Genomic DNA, 27,469 nt, shown 5'->3' with positions numbered 1-27,469 from the left:
TATTTTAGGATCAGAGTGAATTTTCAGCCCTATTGACGTAGTTACTGAGCCCTATCCCAAAATAACTTTTGGGATGTAGTCCAAGCATCAATATTCTTTAAGTTTCCCAGGTGACTCAAGTTGAGAACTGTTGACCTTGTAAAAGAAGGCAGGAAGGTTTACTGGACTTTAAGAAAATGACTTAAGCTCACACAGTGGAAGGTGGACTACATATCTTTTCCTTTAGAATTGGCTTAAATGTAACAAAATACTAAAGATGATGTCCAGTGGAGTTCAAATATGAATGTCTAATTTTTCAGCCCAAGGAACTTGCAAAAACCCCTTATCAGAGGTGGCTAAAATAATTGACTTTGCTATTCTCCTAAAGACTTGTTTTTTGTGTGGTCCAGGTCCTACCATCCTTTATAAGCTCGTCTGTGCTACAATACGGTTTAGTTATACCAGTACTCTTGTCAGTATATGCAGGAGTCTCATTGTCTGCTTATCAACTGCTCAGGGTTCAATCAAGGCCAATTGCTTTGTAAGAACGACCTGGGGATCACTTGACAGCTTTGTGACTGTGGGCAAGGTACCTCCATGAGTATTGGTTTCCTCATTTACCCCATAGTGTTATTGTGACAATTAAATAAGCTTTGAATGGACACATAGTAAGCAATCAATGAGTGTTAGGGACTATCACTTGCATTTTAAGTACAGAAACTTTATCAGCTATATCGTTAAGGAGGCTTTGCTTTCTTTCAATATGTTCTGAGAAATGTCTGCTACCAACTATTGATTATCCCCTAGAAAGGTTTCTCTTTTTATTCATCAGTTGTTGCTGTGTGGAAGTCTCTTGATCACTTTTACAGTATGGAAGTATGTATCTCTGTTTTACATCAAAGTTCTCTGTCAAACTGGGTGAAGATATCATTTACCATCTTTATTTAATTTACGGTCTTCCGATATAAGCAGTTGTCATTAAAAAACTGAAGTTAAACATTAAAAAACAAAGATATGCCAAGACTATCTTATTTCCCAAAAACAAAAGAGCTAACTTAATTACATGGTTTATTATTAGTGTTATTTCTTAATACATGGAATGCATGTAATGAGATCCAAGGGGCAGAAGCCCTGTGAGTCGAACATTTCAGTAGGCTATAATGAATTTCAAAAACTATGGGTGCCCACAGTGTTATCATTTTAGTGTTTTTAAAGTCAAAATTAAGATATTAGTGAAGTAATGTGAACAACATGGCAGTGTATATAAACTTGTATGGGGAAAAAAAGAAGGTTAGAGACTTCAAAAAGTCATAAGTTAAAAAGAAAGGAATAAAAATATTTTATTTTAGATGTGGCTTCCCAAGTATCTTCTAAATATGAAATGTAAACAGGCTTAGAAAGCCAAGCAGTAGTGGTAGTAATAAAATATGATTGTCCTATGAGATTATTGTCTCATGGGCACACTTGTTTTTCTCTCATGCTTAAAAATGTCCTTTTTCTGTAAGTTTAAGACATCAACCATTTTTCCCAAGAAGGTGGTAAATGAAATAAGTTGCTCTTGTGGCATTTAATATTGAAATAATATTTGGCAAATATTGGACAGTTTAGGTTACATTCTCAAATTATGGCTGAAAATTAAACTCCAGTGAATGTTTCTGACTATCTGCTCTACTAAATAAGAATTACTTTTGAGTCCTCATGTTAGGGTCGAGTGGTGAATATCCTAATTTCCGTAAAGAATCATGAAATGCCAACATCCTTACTTATTATTTGTTTGGTGAATTTATTTTTTCGCTTTCCTCTGGAAAGCTCCAGGTTTTATACAAAGAATTCATCCTCCTAAAAGATTTCTTTAACACACAAGTATAAAACAAAAAGGAAATAAGAAAGAAGTTAGCAGACAAGGGGCCATATTTTCAAATATGGTAACTCCAGTTAGACATCCATTAGGATTTATTAACTCTCTCCAGTGTAGATTAGGCTGTTCTTGAAAATCAAGACATTCATTATTAGAGTTTTTTTCATGCTAGCGTGGTGGGAAAAATTTATTTCTTCCAAGTTCATGGCCTATTTTTAGTGCTTGTATCAGCTCCCTAAATCTTTGGCCTATAGATTCAATTTTGGGCTCAATTCAGCATGAGAATTTATAGACTTCTCTGCAATTAAAATGTGTTACCCTTATAAGATCAAATTGGATCTTCATTGCATCTTTAAAATGGAGAAATTATCATTCATATTTACAAAATATTAATCCTGGTTAAGAAGAATTAAGTCCGTGGCCCGAAGTTGTTCAACTTATAGTCAGTGCCAGGAAAAGAAATTCTAGTTTCCTGATTTGAAAGTCCATGGGTTTCACCAAATATGATATTAATTATCTGATAAGAGAGGAATGATTATATATAAATTTATATGTGTATATAAATTTGAAGTGGCGTTTCCCACATGGATAAATGAACAGAGACCTAGTCCACTTCATTTTTTTATTTTGTTTTGTTGGTTATTGGTGTTTTCACTGTATTAAAAGAATAATAAATGTGAAAATCAGGTTATAAAGATTATTTTAACATTTTTACACTTCCTAAACACTTTCAACATAAAATATGCAACACAGTATATTTGAGTCTTTTATAAAATAAGTATAACTATTAGAATTACCTGCTGGTTCTCAGTGCCCTACAAGTGGGCTGATCCAGGAATGCAACACCAATTTAAATTTGAATGGTGACTCTAACCTCTTTCATAAATGTGAAGCCTAAGCCCATCCGCTTTACTTCTCTTTTCTCCCCACCATCCTTGGGCTCCATGGCCTGCTGTATAAATTTCCTGTTGCTGCTATAACAAATAACCAAGAATTTAATGGTGTAAAACTTATGCGAATTTGTTACCTTACGATTTTTGAAGTCAGAAATCCAAAGTGAGTCTCTCTGGGCTAAAATCAAGGTGTTGGTAAGGTAGCTTTTATTCTGGAGGCACTGGAGGAAAATCTTCTCCCTTCTTTGCCTTTAATAGCTTCTGGAGGTCACCTGCATTCCTTAGCATGTGGCCCCTTCTTCTCTCTTCAAAGCTAGCAAAGGCGAGTACAGTTCTTCTCACATTGCATCACTCTAACTTCCTTTTCTGCCTCCCCTTTCTACTTTTAAGAACCCTTGTGATTACATTGGGCCCACCCAGATAATCCAATATAATCTCCCTATTTTAAGGCCAACTGATTAGCAAATTTAATTCTATCTGTGATTTTAAATTCCTCTTTGCATATGAGGTCACCTAGTCACAGGTTCAGGATGTGGACATCATCTGGGTCTATTTTCTTGCCTACTACACCCATTTCATTGATTTTTCTAGAGTCATTTGACTTGTACTAAGGAATGAAAATTAGCGTATACTAGACACCAAATGCACTGTTTTCTTAGGGACACTGGTAGCTAGTAGCTTTTCTTTTATTTTTTTTTGGTTAAAGATTGGCATGTGCGCTAATATCTGTTGCCGATCTTTTATTTTCTTCTTCTTCTCCCCAAAGCCCACCAGTACATAGTAATACATTCTAGTTGTGAGTGCCTCTGGCTGTGCTTTGTGGGATGCTGCCTCAACATGGCTTGATGAGCCGTGCCATGTACATGCCCAGGATCCCAACCTGCAAAACCCTGGGCTGCTGAAGCAGAGCACGTGAAATTAACCACTCAGCCATGGGACCAGCCGCTAGCTTTTCTTTTTAACAAAGTGCAGCTAAGATAAAACAAGTGAGTGGTGGGGATGGCAGCAGAACCCATTCATCTGAGTAGCAGAAGATTCATCTGTGTAGCAAAAGATTCTGGCTCAAGAATTAGGTTTCAACTCAGTTTAATAATTAAATGCTCAAGTCACACCTCAGAGCCTCACTCCATTTGTCTGTGTTGATTCTTGTCAGACATTCTAATCCATCCAGACCAGGGAAAGCTATTTAAGGACACAAACCTCCATTCCACGGAATATGAAAACCCAGTGTTTTTAAACATATGTAGTTTCTTAAACAGATTTCACCAGGTGCAGTTCAGATGAAATGTCTAAGATAGAAAAGGAAAAAAGAGAAAAAAATCTGGAGCATCTGTTCGAGTGGATCCTAAAATGCATGTTTCATTTTCATTCATTTCAGTATGGGAGAATCAATTTGGGTATTTGTGAGATGGGCTCCTATCTGTGCTTCTAAGCTCCTATGTATTTTCGGAGGCGGCTTTTTAAAGGTCATATTTTGTCCTTGTTGTTGTTTATTTATTCATTTCTAGTGTTTCAGTAGTTGGAAGCCTGAGGAATCCTACTGGAGTTCCACTTGGTTCTTCAGCGCTGCTCCCTTGAACTGCTGCAGAATAGCTCCAACTGTGGAGTTTAAGACACAGGTTCATCGACTTCATTCAGCTGTTTCTGGAACTCCATGGGTGTACAGAGTAGTCATGCAAAGCAACTGAGCAGCATGCGAACTGAGCTTTTGATGATTATCACAACGCCAAAAGGAAAAGAAAAAGAAACCGTTGCTAGTATTCTGGGAGTGCTTTTGTCTGACTAATCTACACTTGCCCAGCCAAGCTTGATGCCTGAATTTGCAGCATGTAGATTTTTTGGCACAGTGGTAGGCACAAAGCAAGTGCTTAATAAGTCTTTGTTGGATTGAATGTCATTGTGAAGATAGTATTTTTCTCATTAGTTGCCTGTCAATATTCTCTTTTTCTAACAAGGACTCCCTCTGCCTCCCCGTCTCTGTGTGTGTGTAAACATAAAGATTTACAAGGAGCTATGTAGACTCTCAAATGAATTGGGAGGTGAAATCCAATTGTGGCCCAGCATGCCTTCACCATTCTGTTTCATACCAACCTTGCTAACCTCTGTCATTCAAATCATACATTTGAGAAATGAATGAGCTCTCATAGCCTTTAGCACATAGTAGAAACTCAATTAACATTTTTATGTGGTTAAGTCAAAGAAGGCGTCACAGACGGGGTGGTTTCAGAGGATAAGGAAGATTTAGACAAGCATATTCCATGGAGGAGCTGATCTTCAAGAGAATGTCTTTACTTTTTCACAAAGATGTTAAGCCAGAGGGAACCAAAGCATCTTTGTAGCTTTTCGTTAAGGTAATTGACTAAAATGTTTGATTTAATGCATATTTTTATGCATGATCTTTGATGAGTAAATGCATTCCAAGATGCATTAATATGTTTAAGGCCATGCGTGTAGTGAGGAATTTCTTAATGGGTGAGCAAAGTCTACTTTGAAATCATTGACTTCAACCATTTATTCACTGATCCAACAAGCCTATCTTGCAATTTCAGAGAATTAAGGAACTGGAAAGGATATTAAGTATCATCTGCTGTAATTCCTTTATTTTAAAGTTGAAGATGCTAAAGCTGAAAGATTCATCTTTTCCCCAGATTTCACTCTTAATATGAGAGGCAGTACTTGACTCTAAGTCTCGATTCCCTAGTTTAGTTCTTTCCAAAGAAGAAATATCAGAACATGCTAATAGATGACAATTGAATATAAACTATTTTTAAGGCACTGTCGCTGAAACAGAGGTATAATGGGTAAACACTGTTTATGAGGACTTCGTGCACAAATTGAAAAGTCCACGAAAGCATTTAAAAATGTTAATACAACAGAAAAGTTGTATTTTTTACATTTATTTTTTACATTTTTATGTGGTTAAAAATTTTTTTTAAATGACTTTTCACAGGGTGGGATAATTATATGAAATTCAAATTTCCATTTCCATAAATAAAGTTTATGGGGCCATGGCCACACTCATTCACTTGCGTATCTTCAGTGGCTGTTTCTGCAGTACAAGGGCGGGGTTGAGTAGTTGTGGCAGAGACCTAAGACTTACAAAGCTTCAAATATTTACTTTACAGAAAAAGTTGGCCAAATTCTAGGCTGGGTTTAAGAGAAGCCAGTAAACAGGGCAAAAAATAGATGGGACAATTGTGTCCACAGTATAGAGGACCCGCGAGTGGTGTTTTAGAGCATAATATCTTTTTTAGAAATTTTCAGAAAAAATGTTTGCCTACACTTACTAAGAGTTTTAGGCTTTAGCTGACATTCCTTCATTAGGGAAAAAAATAGTGGATCAGCTTGTATTTTTAGGCTGGAGTAGTTCTTGCATTAGTTTGAATATTAAATTCATTTTATTTCTCATTTGCAAAGTCAGGATATTAATATGACCCATGTAGGGATGGCATGAGGAGAAGCAACAACACAAGTAAAGTGAATAGCACTTTCCTGGCACATAGTAGCTACTATTTTAGAACTGTCATCTTTATTCTTTTGTGATATTTAGTAGTTTGTGGTCTACTGGACTAAGAACTACAAAGTATCACCTGTATTCTTAGTTTCTCTAGTACAAATATAAACAATAATGTCAAATATGTAATTGCATGCAAGTCAAAAGAAGTAAATACAGTTATTTAACTTCTCCTTCCAAGTGAATGTTTTAGTTAATTAATTCAAATGTCTCCACATGTTTCTTTTTAACATCCTTTCATCTGCTACTGACTTAGAAGAAAGAAAGGCAGTTTAAAGTATGGAAGACTCTTGAGATGTTAGCAAAGGAAGATGCCCCTATAAAGTTTAAAGACCTGATTAAAGTGTGTTTGAAGTTGTTCTGCCGGATATATTCCGACTAATGCACTATGGAATCCTAAACATGTTTGTTCAACAGCCGCTGACACTGGGTGAAAACGTCTGCAGGTTCATCAAGCTCTGTGCATTTGCAAGGAAGGCTCTCACAGTCTTGGATAGCTCCTCTTTAAAAATAAAATGCACACTCCTTATAATACTGCAATGTTCTGCTCCATGACTGTTTCAGTGCTTTATGACTGACAGAGAGTCATTAGAAGTCTGCTTGATGGACATGACTGAGTGAATTGGAAAAAATAAAAAAGCCCTTTCAGCCCATTTAGAAATAATTGATATGACTGAGACAGCTGTATGTGAGTAGCAGATAAGGAGACGATTTATGGAGAAACTATTGAAGCTAAAAGGGAAGGCCCACATTTAAAGTTCCCAATAAAGTTGTGTGTGAGACAGAGCAGTATTCAAGAGCGAAAGAGACTGAACCTGAAGTTCTTTCCAGTGGCATCCTTAGGCTCCTATCCTCCTGCACATAAAATCCCCATAAAGGTGGTGTCACTAGGTTATAAGAAATGGACTCCAAGGGGAAAGTTCTGCTCTCCTACTCGGAGGCTACGTTTCCTTTTCACTGTAAGTATTGTGTGTAACAGGATATCCCTAAAGTTCAATTCCTTTCTTTCCTCTTTTCTGAAATTGGCCACTGCCCTGTCAAAGAAAACAACCCATTTTTATTGTGCAGGTTGTAACTTAGAAGATTTTGCTAACGTAGATGGAAGGCAAATATTTTTAAGTATGTCTGATTATGGGACCTTTTCATCAATCTAACAATTAAGAATGGATAAAAATAAAGGTTTTATCATTATTCATATATTTGTGAATATTCATCTGGTCTCTATTGCTTGTCTTAGAAACTATAAATGAACTTTGGGACAAAGATTTTTTTTTTAATTGGCGGCATCTGGAAATGTTATACTTATTTGGCATGATTGTATTCTGAAAAGAGGATAGCGTATTAATGTTAACTTCAAAATTAATTTTCTCAAAGTTGCAGATTATAAGTAGTACATGTTATTATATCTGTGCTTTTAAAAAAGGAGGATTGTTACATGGTTCTCTAAAATTAAAAAAAAATTTTTAACGAATCTGCAAGTTAAAATAAAAAATGAGGCAATTATCATACTTCTGGTACAATTTGACGTCACCTTTCTAGATATTAAAAAAAACACTTCTTAGAAAATTGTTCTAGTCCTCTAATGAATTTGAAGCGTATGGATTTAACTTTCCTTGAACCCTTTGAATAAGAGCAGAATGAAATCTGGCTGTCTGTCCGTATTTGAAGTAAAGTAGAGATTGTGATAATTTCTTATGTGACCTCAAAACCCATTGGACTGTCTAGTTTTAGGTTTACTGTTTGGTAACTTACATTATCAATCATGGAGATGCAATCTTACAAAAAAGAATAATGAATTAAATGCTCACCACCTTTTCCCTTGATAAAGGCCTTACCCCTCACAATAAGGTCATGAGAACACAAGCCCTGGTTCTGCAATCCAGACGTGTTCCAACTCTTCTCCTCTAGGCAGGCTATCTTTCTCTTGATCCCAGTTTACCAATATACCAATTTAGCTTCTGTTCACATTTTACAGAAAAAAAAATCAAAAATATTAATGAGCAAATGCGTTTATTGACTATGTTACATTTTATACCCCGCAGCACTCAACTTAATAAATCCTTGTTTGTTATGTTTGTCTTTTCACGTTTACAAGAGTAATTTTATAAATGATCCCTGCAATCACATGTCCCTCACCTTGGGCCCATCAGAATTTCCAGTGAGGAGGGGAAGATGGGAAGACACAGCCATCCTCAGGGCCCCCACAGTATGAGAGCAAAATCACAAGGTAGAGGACCTCTCCATTAAGATCTTTACCCACTTCCCATGTGACCTTTAGATTTCCAAAAAATAAAGTGAATAAAATTCTGTAAAGAGTGGAAAATACTGGCTTCCAGACTATAGTAGTTTAAAGCAAGGCAACGCTAACACATTTCCATCCGCTGGGGCCTAGGACAATGATGAAGGTACATCCAACAGCCCAGGGTTTGCATATTACCTGGAGTTACTTTTGAATATATTTGTAACAACCTCTCAAATGTCTGGGTAGTCCCTATAGCAGGGTGTGTCTTGAAGTGAAAGACTCCAGTATGTCATAAAGGAGACAACAAATAGTTGATAGATGCCATTCTAAAATAATTGAATATAGAAATACTCATGCTTAATAAATGATTAGATTCAAATAGTTTTTGGAAGATGTGTATTATTATGTGTACATATATGTTTTACAAGTAATTTTGCATTTAGAACAATAAAAACTTGGTGTATTAATGAGAGAAAGATTTGAGATTTCATGAGTTTTAAAAATTCTATTTAGAAACCTTGTGAATTACTGAGACAACTTTATATTTCTAAAAAAAAACCCAAAAAACAAAAACCTGGGTGAGAGCTCTAGTTATATAACTGTGGCCTGAGGTGTCATACCTTTTATAGTATATGTCTTTGAGGGAGCTTAAGGCTTTTTTTTTTTATAAACTATCTCATTATTTCTCAGAGAATTGAAGTTAGTAAGGGGTAGGTATCATTATCTATGCTTTACAGACCCTGAGCCTAAGGCGCCAGAACCAAGGGTCAGCTAACTCATCTAAGGTCAATAGGGAACCTATATGGTTGCTTGTAATAGAATCTATTTCTCTTTCTGTTATTTCCTAATATACCATTTTTTCTCATTAAAACACACACATAAACCATACATGCAATTCCTCAGCATGTTTTACTGTTTACTTTGTTTTTGTAATTTTATTTTTAATTTCATTTCTTTCTTAATTCTACTAAGTTTACTTCCCCGATTTCTTTCATTCCCCAACTACCTGATGTTAGCAATGCTCCCCTTTTTGCTTGTTTCTGCAAATATTTACCTTCAGGTAAAATTTTTTCAATAACAAAGACAAAAAAATACAGATAAATAAATAAACAAAACTCTTTACGCAAAGCTTTTCCTTTTAACTGCAATCCTACTTCTTGTTATGTCATATTTTAAAAGACAGTAGTCTATCTCCACTTACTCCCTATGTTTATGTCTGGATCTTTTACTTCCTTTGGTCTGATCTCCTAGAATTGTGCCCTAGAGTTTAGAGATTTTATAGCCACAATGACTTTCTAATGGATGAATCCGATGGACATTTGATAGTCAACATTCTTCTCCATGTCTCTAATGCCTTTGATCATATTTGATTTCTTTCTTTCCAGAAAGGATCAGCTTTCTGGCTTCTGAGTTTCAAAAGCGACCTGGTTTTCCTACCTGCTCTCTATTTTATTCTTTGCTGCTGGCCTCAGATATGGAATCTATAACCTGCTCTCAAACATATATTAGCTATCAAACTACACGAGGAGGTCTCAACTCACAAATCTCTCCCTTCCAATGCCTTCCCTAAGTTCCCAAGCAGATTTCACTGCATCTTTTTTGTACCTCTATTTTATTGGCAACTCAATTATATTATATTTGCCTGTTTTCATATACCTGTAAGATTTTTATTTTCTTAAATCTGTAGAATCATTGTTGGAACATCCTTGCAATTCTAAACATAATGTGTCCAAAACAAATGTAGGTATAATGAGTTAATGACCAAATCCAATCAGCCACATAGGCTGCTTTAGAATGGCCTCGCTGCCCATTCTCATTCCTGTGTCTCCATAGTTCACTCTTTCTTAGCAAATTCCTCTGCCTTCAACATTTCTTCTAACTTCTCTTTTGCAAGGAATTATCAGATCACGTCTTCAACTTCACCCCTTAATTAGATCATTCATTTGTCTAAATAAAATTTTTGATTTATGCTCCCTCCTGTTTATAATTCTCACACTTATCCCACTCACAATTTTTGGAATGATTTTCTTGGAGACCTCTTTCTTGCATTACTTATTCAATTTTTGAGCATATCTTCACAGTTTCAAAGAGCTGGAAGGCTGACACTCTTCCTCAGGCTTTTCTGCTTTTTCCTATTTTAGAAAGACCAGTTTGCCTCTGTAGGATGCAAATCATTTATCACCCTAGACAGAAAAATACAGAGCTTAGACACCTCAGGTCCCTAGATGTCTTCATGTTCATACTTTTGCATCTCAAGGTGGAACCATGGTTCTACTGACTCTCCAGGGGAGCTCTGTGGACACTAAGTGGCCCAGCTGGCTTCCTGGTGCGATTTGGTCTTCTTGACTTCTTTCCGTACGTTGTTCAATTGTAGGGTTTCTCCTTCCTCACTGTGGAGAAGTCTTACAAACTGCTGATATCCAGTCCTACCATGAACACTGATTCATCGGATTTAGACTGAGGCCAGGTCTTGGCATTATGTTTTTTTCATACGTTCTCTGGATCATTTTAAGGCACATCTAGGTTTAAGAACCACCGCTTAAAACAACTCTACTTCAGAGTATCAATAATTAACAAAACAACAGTTACATATATAATGCAAACTCATTCTGTCTGTCACACAGTCAACACACTGCTTTGCACATATGGTTTAGTCGATATTTCTGGAATATATAAATAATATGAATTCTGTGCCATACTTCTGCTATAAAACCTATCTTCTCATTAGGCCCAAACTGATGATGAAGGATGGCGTGTAAATACTTGTCTTTCTGCCTATCTGTCTGTCTGTCAATCTCCATCTATCTATCTAGCTAGCTATCATCTATCTGTCTATCTACCTAAATGTACATGTCTGATTTATTATTGGAATTGAAGCTTAACTCTTGCGTCAATAGGTTCTCCTTCAGAATTTAGGATTCTGTAAAAATTTGATTCACATTGATAACTTAAATAATATACCACAAGAATCTTATTTATTCAAAATTATCAAAATAGAGTTTAATAGAGAATAGTATGATACTGATAGTGTATTGGAGAATTCTAATGGAATAATTTTAAAAGCAGGTAAAAATGATAGATGGGGTATTTTGTGATCCACTGTGGGATGCTCTTTATTTTTTGTGTGTGAATGACTTTTTTCAATCCTAGAGATATTATTTTAAATGAAAAAGCTTTTTATACAAAAAGGAAGTATTCATGAATCTAAGTATTTGTTAGTATGTATATTGATCTTAGCATGTTCAAATTACAACATTTTTTCTTCCATTGTTACATTTAACATATAACCTAAAATAATTTACGGAGATTAAAATATCCACAGTCCAAATAGGGTAGCAAATCAAGAAAACAAGGTTCACAGATTCATTGCAGTTATTATCTAGAACATTACAGAAAATCATTATTTTATTTTTGACATTTTTCACTGCAAACATACCCTATCACCTGGATGTCTGCTGTCCTGTCATTGCTTCCGGTGAACCAGCATTTAAGCACAGATCCTGAGAGAACCCCCTTCACCCAGCGTCGCAATCTTTTCTCTTGTTATATTAAAATGGAGCATCATTTCTCATAATTTTTTACTTATTTTCCTATGTCAATTTATGTATTTCTTTATTATATATTTCCTTATGTAAATTATGTATTTCTGTATTCATTTTGAACATTTTCTTGTGTTAGTGAAGACTGATTCTAAAAGATTTGAGAGTCATTAAAATGGAATTAAGAATAGCATTTGACCCTCCTTTCTCTTTTGGTATTTTTTTTTTTAAACTCATTGCTATGTGTTGATGTGATAAAATGTCTGCATAACCTTTGGTGTTCTTTCCTAAATTCAACATTGTCATAAAATATCATTGTTCAGTAGTATTTGCTGAGTAACTTCTGTGTGCAGAACGACGTGGTTTTAGGAGATTGTCAGTGGTCTCATATCCAAGGTGAGACAAAGACATAAAACAAATCACAGATAGTTTGCAGTCAACTGGGAGTGACAAATGGAAAAATAATTTAAAAGAAAATATGCATACATAAGATAAAGAGTGGTAAACAAATTGATTTCTGTTTATTTAGATATAAGGTAAAATATCACAATCATACTACCATAAAGAATTATGAGAATTATTGGTGAAATAAGGATAATGTTTCTAGAAAGTTTATTGACGGTGAATTTTGGCCCATGATGTGTATTCTATTTTTACTAGAAATATTTTGTAATTGTTTTTAAATACTGCAGTTCTTATTCAGCAAAACATTATAAAGAAGACAATGTGCTTTAGATGTTCACCCTTTGCAGTAAGATTGAGCAATTCTAAAGTTTGATTTTGAACTAGAATGAAAAAGAAGATTTTTGTAAAGACTGTACTCCAAATAAGTGCATCAAAGATGAGTGTACTGGGTCAGAAATATCAGCAGTAGGCAACATTCCTGGCCAATCTTCTATCTACAACAAAAGAAAGGGAGGATTTGTGGAAGCGTGTGCAGTTTTTAGCAAAGCCAACTTATAAATTTGGGGAAAATGTCACAACTCTTCTTAGCAATGCCATTAATCACTTACCATGTGTAGATAATTCTTATCATTTTAAAAATTCCACTGGTCCCAGTTATAACTAGTGATTTGTACCATTGGTATTCAGGTTATAAAAGAGCAAAAAAGGTTCTTTATCTTTCTCACTATTGTGGCAACGTTAGGTTTATATTCTATATTAGAAAGAACCTCTCTGAGTTACAGGCTTAAAAATCCTTACACTTATGCCACCTTCAAATCATACAAAAGCTTAATGGATACAACTATTGCCAAGAATAATCTCAGACAGATATTACAGAATCTTTTTATATTGTTTTTTCCAGATATCGTGTACATAGCACTGTCAATGCATGGCATTAGGTTTTTCCCTCAATGAGTCTAAAGTATTTTTGTTTTATTTTGAGGTTATGATAATCTGGAAATTTCATACATAGTAAGAATTTGGTCTAGCTAATGTCAGTAGCATGGTAAATTATGAGATAGACTTGCAGTCTTTTTAAAATAAACTTAAAACTGTACATGATGTTTCTTTTTTTGAACAAACTACATACACTCATAGTAAGCACACACAATTAAACTTTTTAGTTTATTTTTTATTCCCTGGTTAAGTAAACTTTCATCTATGATTTCAATACTCCCCTTACAATTTCAAGATCAGTAGGTAATATTTTTAATACGAATGAAGTAAGAAATATATTACCATTTCCTAGCACTGCATCTAAATTCCTGTTTAGTAGCTGTACCTTTAAACTAACTGCCAAAATACTCAATTTTAACCCATGATATCAAAGTATTTAGAAATGAAGTCTTCTTACAATGGATTAGTTCAATAAATACTGCTTTCCAAAATCACTGACCCTTGTTTTTATGGGGAGTTTATTTGTGAAAAATGTATTTGAAGTGAAAACTACAGAATAGAAAAAGGTTGACTGTATGGAACTAACATATCAGATTTAAATGTGTGTTTTAGTGAAATTGGTGTTTTCTTATCTCTGTTTCAGAAAGGGAATTTTCAGTTTTTCCATACTAAAATCTAAGTTCTAGGCATTGTCTCATATAATTCAGAGTTAACCAAATAGATTTCAACATATCTAACCATTTTGTATTGAATTAGTCGTCAGTAGACCTTAATGTATGTAATTTATGTATTTTTTAATAAGATCATTTACAATCTTATATCTTAGTGACATTCAGAATCTTTTCTTTTACAGCCATTTCGTAGAGTGACGTTTTCTGTTGTGAGTCAGCCTCAGGACCCACATCAGGGGTCACTGCAGAGTTGCTATGACAGCGGGCTGGAGGAGTCAGAAACACCAAGCAGTAAGAGTTCATCAGGGCCAAGACTGGGTGCCCTTCCACTCCCAGAGGACAACTATGAAAGGACCACGCCGGATGGCAGTGTTGGTGAGGCAGAGCATATGGAAAATGGTAGGGGCAAACACAACATTCACACACACAATCACGCTAGTGAGCTGTAATAAGTAGATGCGCGAAGGTCAGTCTAAAACCAGAATAAAATAGCTGACACTAAACTACTTTATTCGAAATAATAAATATTTGCTAAAGTACAGAAATGCCAAATAAAGGAACATAACTACATAGATAAAATTCACCAAACTTGCACAATCATTTTAAAACAGCCTGTCAGAAATAAAACCTTTACAACTAAATCAGAGTAGCACCTGTGATGAAAAAAACTAAATTAGTGCATAATACTTAAACAATAGTGACTGAGAAAGGTCTTGTGTTATTGTTTTCTTCTATTCATTTTTGTCATGCAACTATTTCTTCAATTGCGATTGTCCAGTCTTAGTGAAAGAAAATAACCATAAACACCCTGCTCGACTCTTTCTTTTCCTGGGTATTTAGAAACACATTTTCAAACCTCTCCTTTCAAGTGATATGGAGTCAATGAAGGAGAACTGTATTATCTCATTCTCCAAAATATATTGTAAATACTATTAGAACTCCTCTCTCATTTCCATAGAAAGTTTTTCTCATTTTTGTGCAAAGGAATGGGAAGAAAGCAAATTATCGTACTCTATCTTCTTATCCTGTTGTGATATGATTCTCATAATTACCACAACAATTGGGCTTATATATACTTTCCTTTAAGTTATAAAGTTAGATTGCAAGTAATACTTACAAAACTTTTCACATTTGTTTATATTCCCAAAGACAATTAGGTGATTTATTTTTTGGCTTTCAGGTTATAGTAAATGCTTGAGGACTAGGTTTGTGTCAAACAATGGAATACTAAAGTTTTGCCTAATTTTATTATTATTTCAAATATAAAAGGAGATTTGCTTATACATAGAGGAACATAGGTAGAAAAAACCACACACATTTTATCTCTAGTGAAAACCTGACCGGATTTGTGTCTTTCACCATTCTCAAGTGAAATAAGACATTCTTAACTTTTTGTTACATACCAATTTCTTTAGAGATGATATGCAAATAGAGCATATTAATGCAGGAAAAAGTCTGATTTTTTTTTCTGGAAGTTTACCTATGAATATTTAAGTCCAACATTAAAGAGTACTATATCATAAATGACCCCAAATGAAATTATTGCTAACCTAAATTATGTTAAAAATTATTTCTTCACATTATTGTCTGGATGAGAAGGTATGATATCAGGGTCTGATGACTGATATCCCTCTTGATTAATTATCCAGGGTTTAAATGGCATTTTGCCTTATGGCAATAACGGCATGCTTATCTGTGTGTATGGTGCTGTGTGCTTATGTGGATGACAGTTTGATGTAGTTTTTAAGAATTAACTTTTTTTAGTATCTTTTAAGTGAGTATAAAAATTTTCATATGAATTGCAATGCTGATGAATATATATTTAAGACGAATATGTTTGAAATGCTTTGCACAAAAGTGAAAATTAAATTAAGAGCACTATAATAATATTTTGTACACACGTATACAGATACCTAGGAAGGCAGGATTAATTTAATTTAAGGGCATTACTATATCTGCCATTACCTTTTGATGATATCATATAATTTGTGTTTTAAAAGCAGTTGTCTCACTATACACAACATAATGTACAACTAAGTCTTTATTTTTTCAATGTCAGCTATATCAATAGAAAGGACTTTGTATTATTGGCATTATAATCACATTTTAATGTTATTTTATGTTTTTTGAGTTTAAGGGGATTCAATGCCTTTAAAATAAGAAATGACGAATAATAAACATAATTATATATAACAAATATATATGAGTGACTTTTTAGGAAACATACATGCCATGGAAAACTTTACAGGTGAGCATGTTAAGGGACTAGAAAGTTTATGCAGACAAATTCCCCAAAGAGGTTTTTAGTTATTTTTTATGACCATGTTTTCAGTTCTGTCAACAGCAAGGACCATCATAATATAACTGATCTTTTCTGATTTTATATGTGACTGACAGTTGAAATTCAGAGTTTATATAACTATTTGTCATCTGTTGGCTGTGATTCATGTTAGCCCTGATCTATAGGTAATGACAGAAGGAGACGTGATTCACTTTGGCTGAGCCAAATGTAGCACTTGACATTTGAGTAAGAGATTTGTTGGGTCCAAGTTTTCAGACTACTATCTAGCTATAAAGTACAATTGTATTGCTTGAATTTCCTGGTAATTTCATCTTCAGTATTAATGGATCATTCTGACATAAGTAGAATTGGAATTGAAACCTGTCAGGTATTCATTTGTCACATTTAATTGGAATCCAGATAATCTGCAGTGTTTTGCTTGGTTAGGTTTTAGTCAGGATTTGTATTGGATTTTCCATGAAAATACCATTTTGAATGCTGTCCTAGTTCCTAATTATTATTACCTAGAATATTTTCCTTGTACTTTAACCTATGTGAAATAATGCAGTTATAACTAATTTTTTGGATTATTGTAAAGTTTAGAAGATAATTTCCAGTGTAATAACATAGTACAGTCCAATGTCATGATGCAAACTGAGTATAAGCTGGGACAGCTAATGATAAAAATAAGTTGTCACAGATGCTATAATAAGGAAATAACTAAAACACAGTATGTTAGCAGTGAAATGCACTTATGTTTTACAAAAGTTTTATCTACCTTCTGTACATTAGCATGATTAACAAAATTTTATTGAGGGCCTGTGGGTTAATTCTCTTTAGAACAAACTTTACCCTGTATCCCAACCCACATTAGTTTCAAATAACAAATGAAGATTTGTTCTCTTATTAGCTTAAGAAAAAGAATACACTGTAAGAATAAACATAATTTCTTGAAAACTGAATCTAATAATTGGAATGAGACTCACCATTTTGATAATTTCAAATCTTGGGTACTTGCATCCATGAATCTCTGGAAAATAATAGAGAAAATTATACCATTTAAAAAATATTTTAAGGAAACCCTCATGAATTATACATTTATTCATGAAAAAGATCGCTTATATATTTTTCTTTGCCTTTAATTAATTATTGTCGATATTATGATTATTTCATGTTGATCCTTTGATAAGATTGGGGAAATTAGTTTTTTATTATTTCATTAAAATATATTTAGTGGTATAAAATATTTTAAAATATGAAGTTCTTATTTTAAACTAGTTATTCTACTTATTCTTCTCAAAGTCCCCCCTGTATCATCTTTGCAAGGCTAGTTTGCCTTTGCTGTGTATGGGTTGATCATAGGCAGTGTTTAACAACTCAATATAGTCAATACCCAATGTGACCTCTAATCCCAATTTTGCCATTAGGATTGGGTAGGTCACTTACTCCATCTGGGTGGGCTTCTGATCATCAGTAAGGCAGTTAACTAAACTAACTCTAAAATCTCACCCAGATCCGACCATCTGCTATTGTCTCCTTACATCCAATTTTCTTTATTTTTTACTGTTTGGAGCAAAAAGAGGCCTTTGGGTTTCCTAGTGAGATGGTAAGTGAATTTGATAATATGTATTAATGTGGGCAGGGCAGAAGTAATTCTAGGCCCTTTCTTGAAACCCACATAACATATGTGCATTCTAATAGTAGATAATGCATATATGACATAAATCAAAGAAGTGGGCTGAGTCAAGGGTGTGATTTCTGGCTACATGGGTAGAAATGTTGACACCACAGCAGGCCAGTGTGGGAGACAATTTTGGAGCCTGGCCTCAGATCATGCTATGCAAGAGCCGTCTATAGATCTGATCTGGTCCTGGGGGTAATGCCCTTCAAAAACCTTAATTATGATTGAGTGATCTCACAGTAGAATAAGCACATTTACTTTCTCACTTGACAATGTCAACTTTGGTCAGAGTAAGAGTGAACAAAAGATACAGAACAGTACCTATTTTCCTCTAGGTAAACTTACAAATAGTGTAACAGAGAAATAAATTAAAATAAGAAACTGGCAGTTGATCCATAAGGCAGGTTTTAAAAAGTTAAATAAGGTCAGAAACTTGGCCACTGTAAATGTCTAATTAATTTTACGCCTCTTGATTTAAAAGCTAATCTTAATTTTTATAGACTAATATTTTTGAACGCCCCACTTTCAACTTTCTTACTCTTTCAGACTTATATAAACTAGGCTTAATTGTTTAATTCATTTTCCTCACTCCACATGCTTTAAACAATGTTTAGAGTAGACTGTTCTTGAGGGTTAAAATATGGTGCATTCCACTGTGCATCCGTTTTGTATCTGTAATGAACTTGTCACATTGCTATCAGAAATAAATGCCAATATACTTGAAATATCATTTGGGAACGAACCACCATTTTTATATAACCGAAGGTAGTGAGAATGGAGACTAAGCATATCCTTGTGTAAGTTTAAGAACACTCTTTCTCTCTAATTTTCTCCCACTCTCCAATTTTCAGCAGCCATCTGAAAGGTGCTGTTATCTGTCACTATTGGCTTGTGCTGTTTTCATTTAGATTGAATTATATAACAAGCCTGCCTCTTCCCTCTCTCCAAAGTTCCTCATATACTTGCTAATGGTAAACAAATGCCCTGATCATTTTTTTTCTGTAGGAAGAGACTAGCATACCTTGGAAAGGATTCATTTTCATGATTCTGCATTTCATTATGTCACTCTAGTTGTCAGTGTCTGACTGGGGCTGCTTTTTTCTACTTTTCCAACGTTCCCGTCTGTGAAATGGCTCTGTATGTTCCAAATATCCCAAGAAGTTCATGTGCCCCTGCTTCAGGAGGGGGCTTTTCACTCCTCCTTCATAGTGATTAGAGAGAGAAAGTGATTAGAGAGACTGCCTCTAAGCAGGATCTCAGCCAATCAAGACGTCTGCTATAGCAGCTTTCCAGTAAAAGAAGCAGCCCAATCTAAAAGAATCTAAAGAAGATATTGTCTTAGTGGAGATCAGGCAATGTTGTGGATAGAAGGTAGTGTTTTAAGAAACAGGCTGTGAAATCTAATGACATGGCTTTGAATCTTGGTTTCTCCTCTTGCTGGCAGTGTGATGTTCTTACTTCTCTTAGCCCCACTTTCTTCAATAATAAATGATAGGATTGTGGAAGAAATTAAATGATGTAATAGCACCTAATAATCCATAAATAAATAATAAAAGTGGCAATAATTTCACTATATTAATTGATGACAAAATTATTGAAATTAAATAATAATGATAAATAGTTGTGATTATTATTAACTTTAGGTAAATTTGATATAATACAATGGCTTAATCATGAAAGCCTCATAAAAATGTTTAGTCTCACAAAGAATAGCATTCTAAAATTATGAGTGAGAACGATATTCTCACCTTGAATACTTTCCAGACAGTTTGTCATTTTTGTGGGGTAACACTCAGGAGCAGTGATGTTTAAACACAGGAAGTATCTAAAATGAGGATGAGGAAGACTTCTATCATTTGGCATAAAATCAGCCCAACTCTGTGCTCTTTGTCAGTCAAGGTGAAGAGAAGCTATTCTTTTCTTCCTACATTCTTTTCACTCTTTGAAAAATGTTTTTACATTCTGTCCTCAGTGTTCCAGTGGAATGCATTATTCTTCAGCTGTATATTTCCCTTTCAACTGCTGCAAAATATTCACGTTGACAGAATGAGCTGAAAAAAGTGTCCAAATTAGTATGCTTACCAAACTCTCAGCCCTTTCTTTTTTTAATCTCAGTATTAATAATTAACAATGATAAAAGGTATGGCCATATTACCCTTTTTGTTCTAATTTGATTCTTCAAAACTAGAGCCCTCTGCTGAACCCTTATGACATTTGAGGAGGGAATGAGCTCCCGTCAAATTTCAAAGTGACTTTGGAGGTTAGTGAGTGGGTTCATCACCTCCAGACTCTCTAAGTATTTGCTTATCTGAATTTCAGCACACTTGTTGGATAATACCTTCTATGCTTAGCTTCTTGTTTGGTTGAGTTGTTATCCCCATATTTCCTGCATTCTTTTTTGCTTGTAGATTGCATATACTTCTGTTCTTCCTCTGATTTTTTTCTAGGGTTCTGTGTAAAAAAAGCCTTGATGTTGTCAAAATATGACAACACTTAGGCATCTTCTTTGTGAGGAAGAAACTCTGGAACTTGACTCTTAAAGTGTAGTTAGCACTCAATGTCAGCGGTCAGACCACTTATTGAAAAAGTGTTTCATCTTAATATTCCTCTTCTAGGCTAAAACATTCTCCATTGTTACCTCTTCTATTGCAGGTATTTTTCTTTTTTTCTTTTTTTGATCAGTAAAGCATTCTCTTCCTAAATAAAGCAAAGCAGAACAATCTCCTTCTTGTCTCTTGTTTAATGGGGTAATTAAATAATGACAAAGCTGTGGTTATTCATTTTGATTCAACAAGCATGTATTGAAAATAAAATATGACCAAGGCTCTCTGAGGATGTTGAAGTGAATGAGAAAGAAGCCCTGCCTTTATGGTGAAAGTCCTTATGTTGGGGAGATACAACCCTGATTTCGGTAAATACACTCTAATATGAAAAGGAAGGAGATCACGAGAGAAGTTCAGAGTAGTCTGAAGTACAGAGAAGAGAGAAAAAAGTTGTACAGATGAAACAATTATAATGTACTTACTGAAATTTTTAGCTTTTATAAATAGTACCTTGGGCTGGAAGAAGGCCTTGGAATGTTATCTGCATCATATTCACTCTTTTTACCTACTTACCTTCTACATAGTTTGAAAATAATTGTTTTTTAGTTTTTATTTTTTTTCGATGTACATCATATTTCGAGCGCTTCATGTTAAGCCAAATACATTCAAATTATTTAAGTTTTATTTTTCTAATCAGGTTACTGGTTTTCTTTTCTTTGTTCTTTTGGGGCTAAACACAATTAGTTACAAAAACCCAGAATTTATAATTGATGAAATTGACAGCAGACAGTAACTCCAGGTCTATGGTACAGAACAGATTAATTTTATAGCTCTGTTCTCTCCTTGCTTATCAATATGGACAATTACTAAAAATGGTCATACTTTAAATAAGGCCTTTCAAACTTAATAAGAGCCTGTAAGTAATCTTTTGAAGTTGTCCTTATTTCTTTTTAGAAGACCAATTGTATTCCTCAAATTAAATATGTGATTAGATTAGAGTCCATTGGATTAGATCGGGTTTATACTTTGAAGAACCAATTCATTCCTTCTGTTGTGGTTACAAATTGTTTTTGTAACTGCGATCTCAAGATTCAAGTTAAGTTTAGGGGCATTTGCTTTTATGTCATGTTCTCTTTCTATCTGAAATATAGATGATCGGTTGCCTTGTTTTTAAGTCTTGTTTCTGATAAATTTTACTTATGTAGGTAGTTTTTTGGCATTAGGCTCATCATCTTGTATGCTTTCTCACTACTGTCCAAAAAATATAAGTTTCTTACAAAATGAGAAAATATTTGAAGCAGATGCAAATTTAAATGCCTTCTTTAAAACAGATTTCCAACTGCTAAAATATAATAACCTCAAAAGAACTAACTTGTTGATACTGTATGTTCAAATGAAATCTGTGACGAGAGGATATAAAATGTTTTAGTAAGAGAGAGTAAATAAAATAGAATCCTGCTGTTTAAAAGTAATCTACTCATTTATTTATATTGTAAAATGTATCTTCTATGATTTCATTTTTGCTTTGAAACACTCAGCATCTACATTGATGAGGTAATACCCACATATGATCTGAGAGTGGTATGCTTCTCTGAGGTTGCATTCCTATGAGCCACAGGGAGCTATACTGAATTATGCACATTGTTTCTATTCAGTGTGAGGCTGCATTTCACCAACCCAGCATTTGTAGCAAAAGGTCATGGCAGCCATAGCTGAAATTTTATACAATGAACAGAGAATTTGGACTATTACGAGAATTCGTTAAGTTCAATAACCACTTGTTGAGCATGTACTCTATGTGAATTCCCATGAAGGACCCAAAGGTAAATGAGACATGCATTTTAAGCATTTAAATATTGTGATGGAGAATGATATGTACAGAATTAGATGTTTAAAAGTAAAGGCATGAGAGGATCTATATACAGAGATTAAATACTGCTAAAACTAGAGGAGGATATGAGTTGGGGATATGAAAAATTGTAGCCAACCTTTGACACCAAGAATACCAATCTGAGAAGGTGGGAAAACAGTGCTGCTGTTTGCCAATCTGGAAAAAAAAATGGAAAAAGTAACACATTTCCAGGAGAATGAATCTGATTAAGACCTGTGGGATTTAAGATACTTTTGAAAAACTCTGGCGATATCTAGCAGACTGCTGAAAATGTACATCTGAAACTTGGAGGTGTAAATAAGTATCGGAAATATAGCTTTTGGAATCATTAGCACCTTGGTGATTATGAAATCTTGGGAATAGATGAGACCATCAAATAAACATATAACACCAGAGAAGAGATGATACCCAACACAGAATCTGAAAAAAGAGAATAAGTTTCAGCAAAGGTGACTGAGAAGGGTTTTTAAAAAAAAAAAAAATGCAAAATGAAACAAAATGTAGAAGGCTGAGGAAAAATTTAGAATTAGGAAAGCAGTGGTGATATCAAATGTCCAGTGATGCAGAGATGAAGGTAAAGAAGTAGACACATGAGATCATGCAGACCTGGAATAATGGCGAGAACTAGGAGACCCAGCTGAGAGGGACATTGTTTTTCACATCCCCGTCTCTCATTATACTGGAAGCTCTGTGAGGCCGAGACGTTTGCCTTGTTCATCATGGCATGATACATTGAAGATAATCTCTACACATAGACATTCAACAAAAATTGTTGAATTTAGTCATAGGGACCCAATGTTGCTGATGGATATTCAATAGAAGTGAGACAATTGAGAAAGCTGAAGACCAGGATTTGTAGTGTAAGAACATACTTAAGACTTTCTTTCTCAGGTCAACAAGTCTATTATAATGTCGTTATCAGAGGTGGGGACACGGTTGCCTCCCTTGACATTGATCTTAATGAATTTCTAATCATCTTATGATTCCATTTTTCAGGATTTTTTGTTGTTGTTTTTACAAAATTTTCTTAAATTACTACAGAGTCTGAAATTTCTGTATAATAGCTTTTGCTGTCTTTCTTTGAGTAATATAGTAATTACTCTTTTAAATGAGTTTTGGCCTCATGTGACTTTTATGTTTTATTTTATGCAAGGTCATCATTTGTCCATCTCACTGGCTTGACATTAAAATAATGTCTGACTAATTGCATTTTTGGTGAGACCCAATCATTGATAACATTGTCCTAATAATCATCAAAAAATTTATTTTGTGGGGCCAGCCCAGTGGCACAGCAGTTAAGTTCACACATTCTGCTTTGGAGTCCCATGGTTTGCCAGTTCAAATCCCATGTGCAGACCTACACACCAATTGTCAAGCCATGCTGTGGAGGTGTTCCACATATAAAGTAGAGGAAGAAGGGCATGGATGTTAGCTTAGGGCCAGTCTTCCTCAGCAAAAAGAGGAGAATTAGCAGTGGATATTAGCTTAAGGCTAATCTTCCTCAAAAAAAATATTTTATTTTGTGATTATAGGATTCCTGCCACTGTAATAGTGCTATCAAATGTTAGTAATACTATGCAAATAGATATGCTTCCAAACAGAAAATAATGAAAATAAAATTTTCATGAGAAATAAATTCCAAATAGTATAATACAAGGACTGTCCAATTCCAATCTATTTTATATGTGAACACCACCACAGAAATGCAATGTCAAAGAGGCTTACCACAGCTCGTACACCACACAAGGGGAGAACTGCCTCCAAATATGTTATCTGTAAAGACTTACTAATAATGATTTACGAGGTAGATGTCACTTTTGATGTTCTTTTTATCTCAGGAAGGACACCATCAATGTCACATAAATTATTCTCCTTTCTCTGTGTTCATTGTTGCTTAGTAGGAATTATGAATATGGGCTATATTGATAAAGCTTGTCTTCCAGCCCAAGATAATCTGACCAACTGCTACACAATAATTTCCAAATAAAAATGCAACTCCTATTTAATCATACAGTTGTTTATTTGGTTCATCAAAAATCTCTAGAAATGTCCATTTTTTGGCTTGGCATATGCACTCCCAGTTGTCCTGATGCATTGAATAGAATGTATGGAAATGTATTGTATGCCCAGAGGAGGCTGTCTGTCTGGTTACCAAATGGCCTCTAGCTGGTACCTGGAAATTTTTTTCTCAAACCAAAAATCAGAATTTCATCAGTGTTCAGAATTGTACAGAGCCTACACCAGCTCTCAACAATATTACAAGATCTTGATGTCAAACTAGATTATTAGTTTTTTAAATTTTGAACAGGAGAACATCTCATTCAAGAAGTAGGAAAGTCCCTGTGTCCTCTCCAGACAATACCCTTTATCTCTAAGGGGATCCAAGGAAAATCAGAGTACCTCTTAAGAGATTGCCTGATGAGGATGGAATCAGAAGAGGAATTTCCTCATCCAATCTCTGTGAGGCTGGATGAGGTCTGCTGAAACATGCCCATTGGCGCATATCCTCTCCTGTAAAGCAGGCTGCTTTGGCTCCCTAGATCCAGGGCCTCTTTCAGTTCTGGGTATCCACCGCAATCTTATGTCTCTAACTTGTTGTTGTTTGTTTTCTTTTCTCTTTAGAGTTATCTCTTAAGGACTTTGGATATTCTTTCTTAAAACATGTAAATGATTTTCTCAATATCAGCTTTAGGCATGCTTATATAGCCAGACTTTGTTTACCTCCTTGCTTCTGGTCCATTCTGTAAGGTGTCTTTGCATTGTCTAAAATTCAACCAATTATCCATCAATTTTGTTGCTTACTTGCAGAGTTACCTGCTGTTACTCCTGAGTACATGATACCTGACACTCAAAACTGTGAGAATCAGAAACATCTCCCAGACTGATATGCAATTTTTTAAAATTATTATTTATATAGTCATAATTTCTCGGATAATTCTCACCTAAAATAAGCTCAGTCTTCAATTATACCAATACTGAGGAAATTGAGTTTTAGGAGCCAATCCTTAGTCTTTCCCTCCACTTTGGTGGAAGCAATAAAAACCATACATCATCTTTGAACAGGTGATCGGAAGCATGTTCATGCAGAGCCATATTTTATCAGAGTTTTTCCCCTTAAGCTTTCTGTCCTTTATTCGATGTGATCAGTTGTCTTTAGCATTCACTAGCTCTTTGAGAATTCAATTTTGAGAGGCACTTCTAGTTTCCTGGACAACATTGGTTCATCTCTTTTCCCAAGAATAATGAAGATCTAAAATCTAATTCTTGCCTATTTCGGCCCCAGACTGTTTTTATCCTCTTTTGTGAAATCAAACCCACGTGCCTTTTTTTTCTGTTTGCAGCCCATGTCTGAGTATTATCCATGTCTCCAGGATCACATAGCTATTAAATTAGTTCTATCAACGGCCCATGGGTTTTGAGGTCCCCATGTGTGGTTTTCTCAAGTAACCACATTTGATTTCAAAGCACAAGGTATAGGACTTCTGGCTTGATTACTTAGCCTTTGGTATTTTTTTTTAAGTTTTTGAAAATAGCAGGGAAAATACGTTACTCTTCTTTACCCTAATGAAAAATTCTGCATTCGTCTGACAGACATTTCATTCCTGGGGGAGGATTAGAGGGCTGTCTCACAGATAGACTGTGAGCTTTCATATTTTTCTTTATTTTATCCATTCTAAGAAACCTACGCCTTTGCCTCTCCCAATTTCACCATCTCATGCACATTTTCTCCCTCTTAATACCTTATCTGTGACATTTTGAGGATCAAGTAATTCATTTTCTCTACCACAGGTCATTATATCTGAGTCATTTCAGACTATCAAGTTTCCGTATTCCTTTTGGGATACTTTTTAGAAGAGTCTGTTCTATAAATTTTCTGTTTTAAAATGTCCTTCTTAAATCTAAATTTATTCTGCAGTGTTATAGTATATAACATAATATATGGATTGGCAAAGCATTGGTGCCAGAAGTTTGGGTCCTAATTCGAGCTCCATCACGTTTTCAGGAAGGGAACCTAGATCGATTCATATAAATCTCATTCACTTAGGAAATGAGGACAATAATTGTAATAATTACAGCCCTATTTTCCTTAAAGGGTTATTGTGCAGTTACACATGAACATATATTTTTGGGTAGTGAACATTTGATAAAATTATATTGGATTACTACTTTACTGTGTTCACTTATTTATAGATACTTTAAAAATCCCTCTGGTTCTACAGTTCTATTTTCTCCATGACGTTCATAATATTTATTAAATGTTTGATTGTTTTCTTGCCTACAAAAATGTTCACTGGCCTCACTTACCTTTTGCATAAAGGTAAGTTGTTTTTTGGCCCCTTTTGAATTCTCTATTGGTTTCCAAAGCTAAGAGCATATGGCTCTCTATCTACTGTGAGCAAGTGCTAATATTTATAACAAATATAATTTTGTGAAAACCAGAGACAAAAAAAACATGTTAATAGGTTTGAGTTTGTTTTCTTCAGCTAGCTGGCTTCTGTCTTTAAGAGGCCTACATATATTTTCCTGGATTTATTGTTAAGGAGTAGTAAATGACAGAAACCAGTAACTCACAGAGATATTCATCAAATAATTATTAAAGATCATTCAGTGCTCAGTAGCAGAGCAATTGCTAAAAGGCTGAGATTACAGACAGCCCTCAAATATTCATGGCAGTAGGAAAAACCTTGTAAAGATGATCGCCCATCACAGATTATGGGTAGACTCTGCCAATTAGGCACCAATTCATAGCCCTTATTCACATCTCCTCTTAAACTGCTAATTAAGCCAAATGCATTTATAAATGTAGAAATCAACTTTTAGGGGGTATTTGAGATAATTTTCAGAACATAGGGCAAAACACCTCAATTACCATACAATTCAAACATAAAGGATTTGGTGGGATTCTAAAGGGACCCAGTCATCATGAAGTATCTCTAATGTCAGAGACAAATGGATTATAGACTTAGTCACTCTCTCTCACACATACACACACAAAGAGAGAAGCACCAGAAAAGAGCAACAAAACATAAAGAGGA

The 27,469-nt window shown here is 34.7% G+C and overlaps 1 protein-coding gene across 15 annotated transcripts in view; it reads left to right on the top strand.

The window, feature by feature from the left end:
- The window catches only part of PCDH7 (protocadherin 7), a 399,930-nt gene that overhangs the window by 167,847 nt on the left and 204,614 nt on the right, over positions 1 to 27,469 (top strand). For 6 of the 15 annotated variants that reach the window (XM_070613002.1, XM_070612999.1, XM_070613009.1 and 3 more), the window contains one exon: positions 14,220 to 14,436. The exons of 1 other annotated variant lie outside the window; for it this stretch is intronic. In XM_070613002.1, coding sequence (XP_070469103.1) covers positions 14,220 to 14,436 — 217 coding nt within the window. The remainder of the gene's footprint in view (positions 1 to 14,219; positions 14,437 to 27,469) is intronic. 8 more of the 15 variants (XM_070613006.1, XM_070613005.1, XM_070613004.1 and 5 more) reach the window with 2 other exon arrangements.

The sequence above is a fragment of the Equus przewalskii genome, chromosome 3 (genome assembly GCF_037783145.1).
Source record: "Equus przewalskii isolate Varuska chromosome 3, EquPr2, whole genome shotgun sequence".
Classification (NCBI taxonomy): Eukaryota; Metazoa; Chordata; class Mammalia; order Perissodactyla; family Equidae; genus Equus; species Equus przewalskii.
Note: the sequence above shows the minus strand (reverse complement) of the source record. Positions and strands in the feature narration are given on the sequence as shown.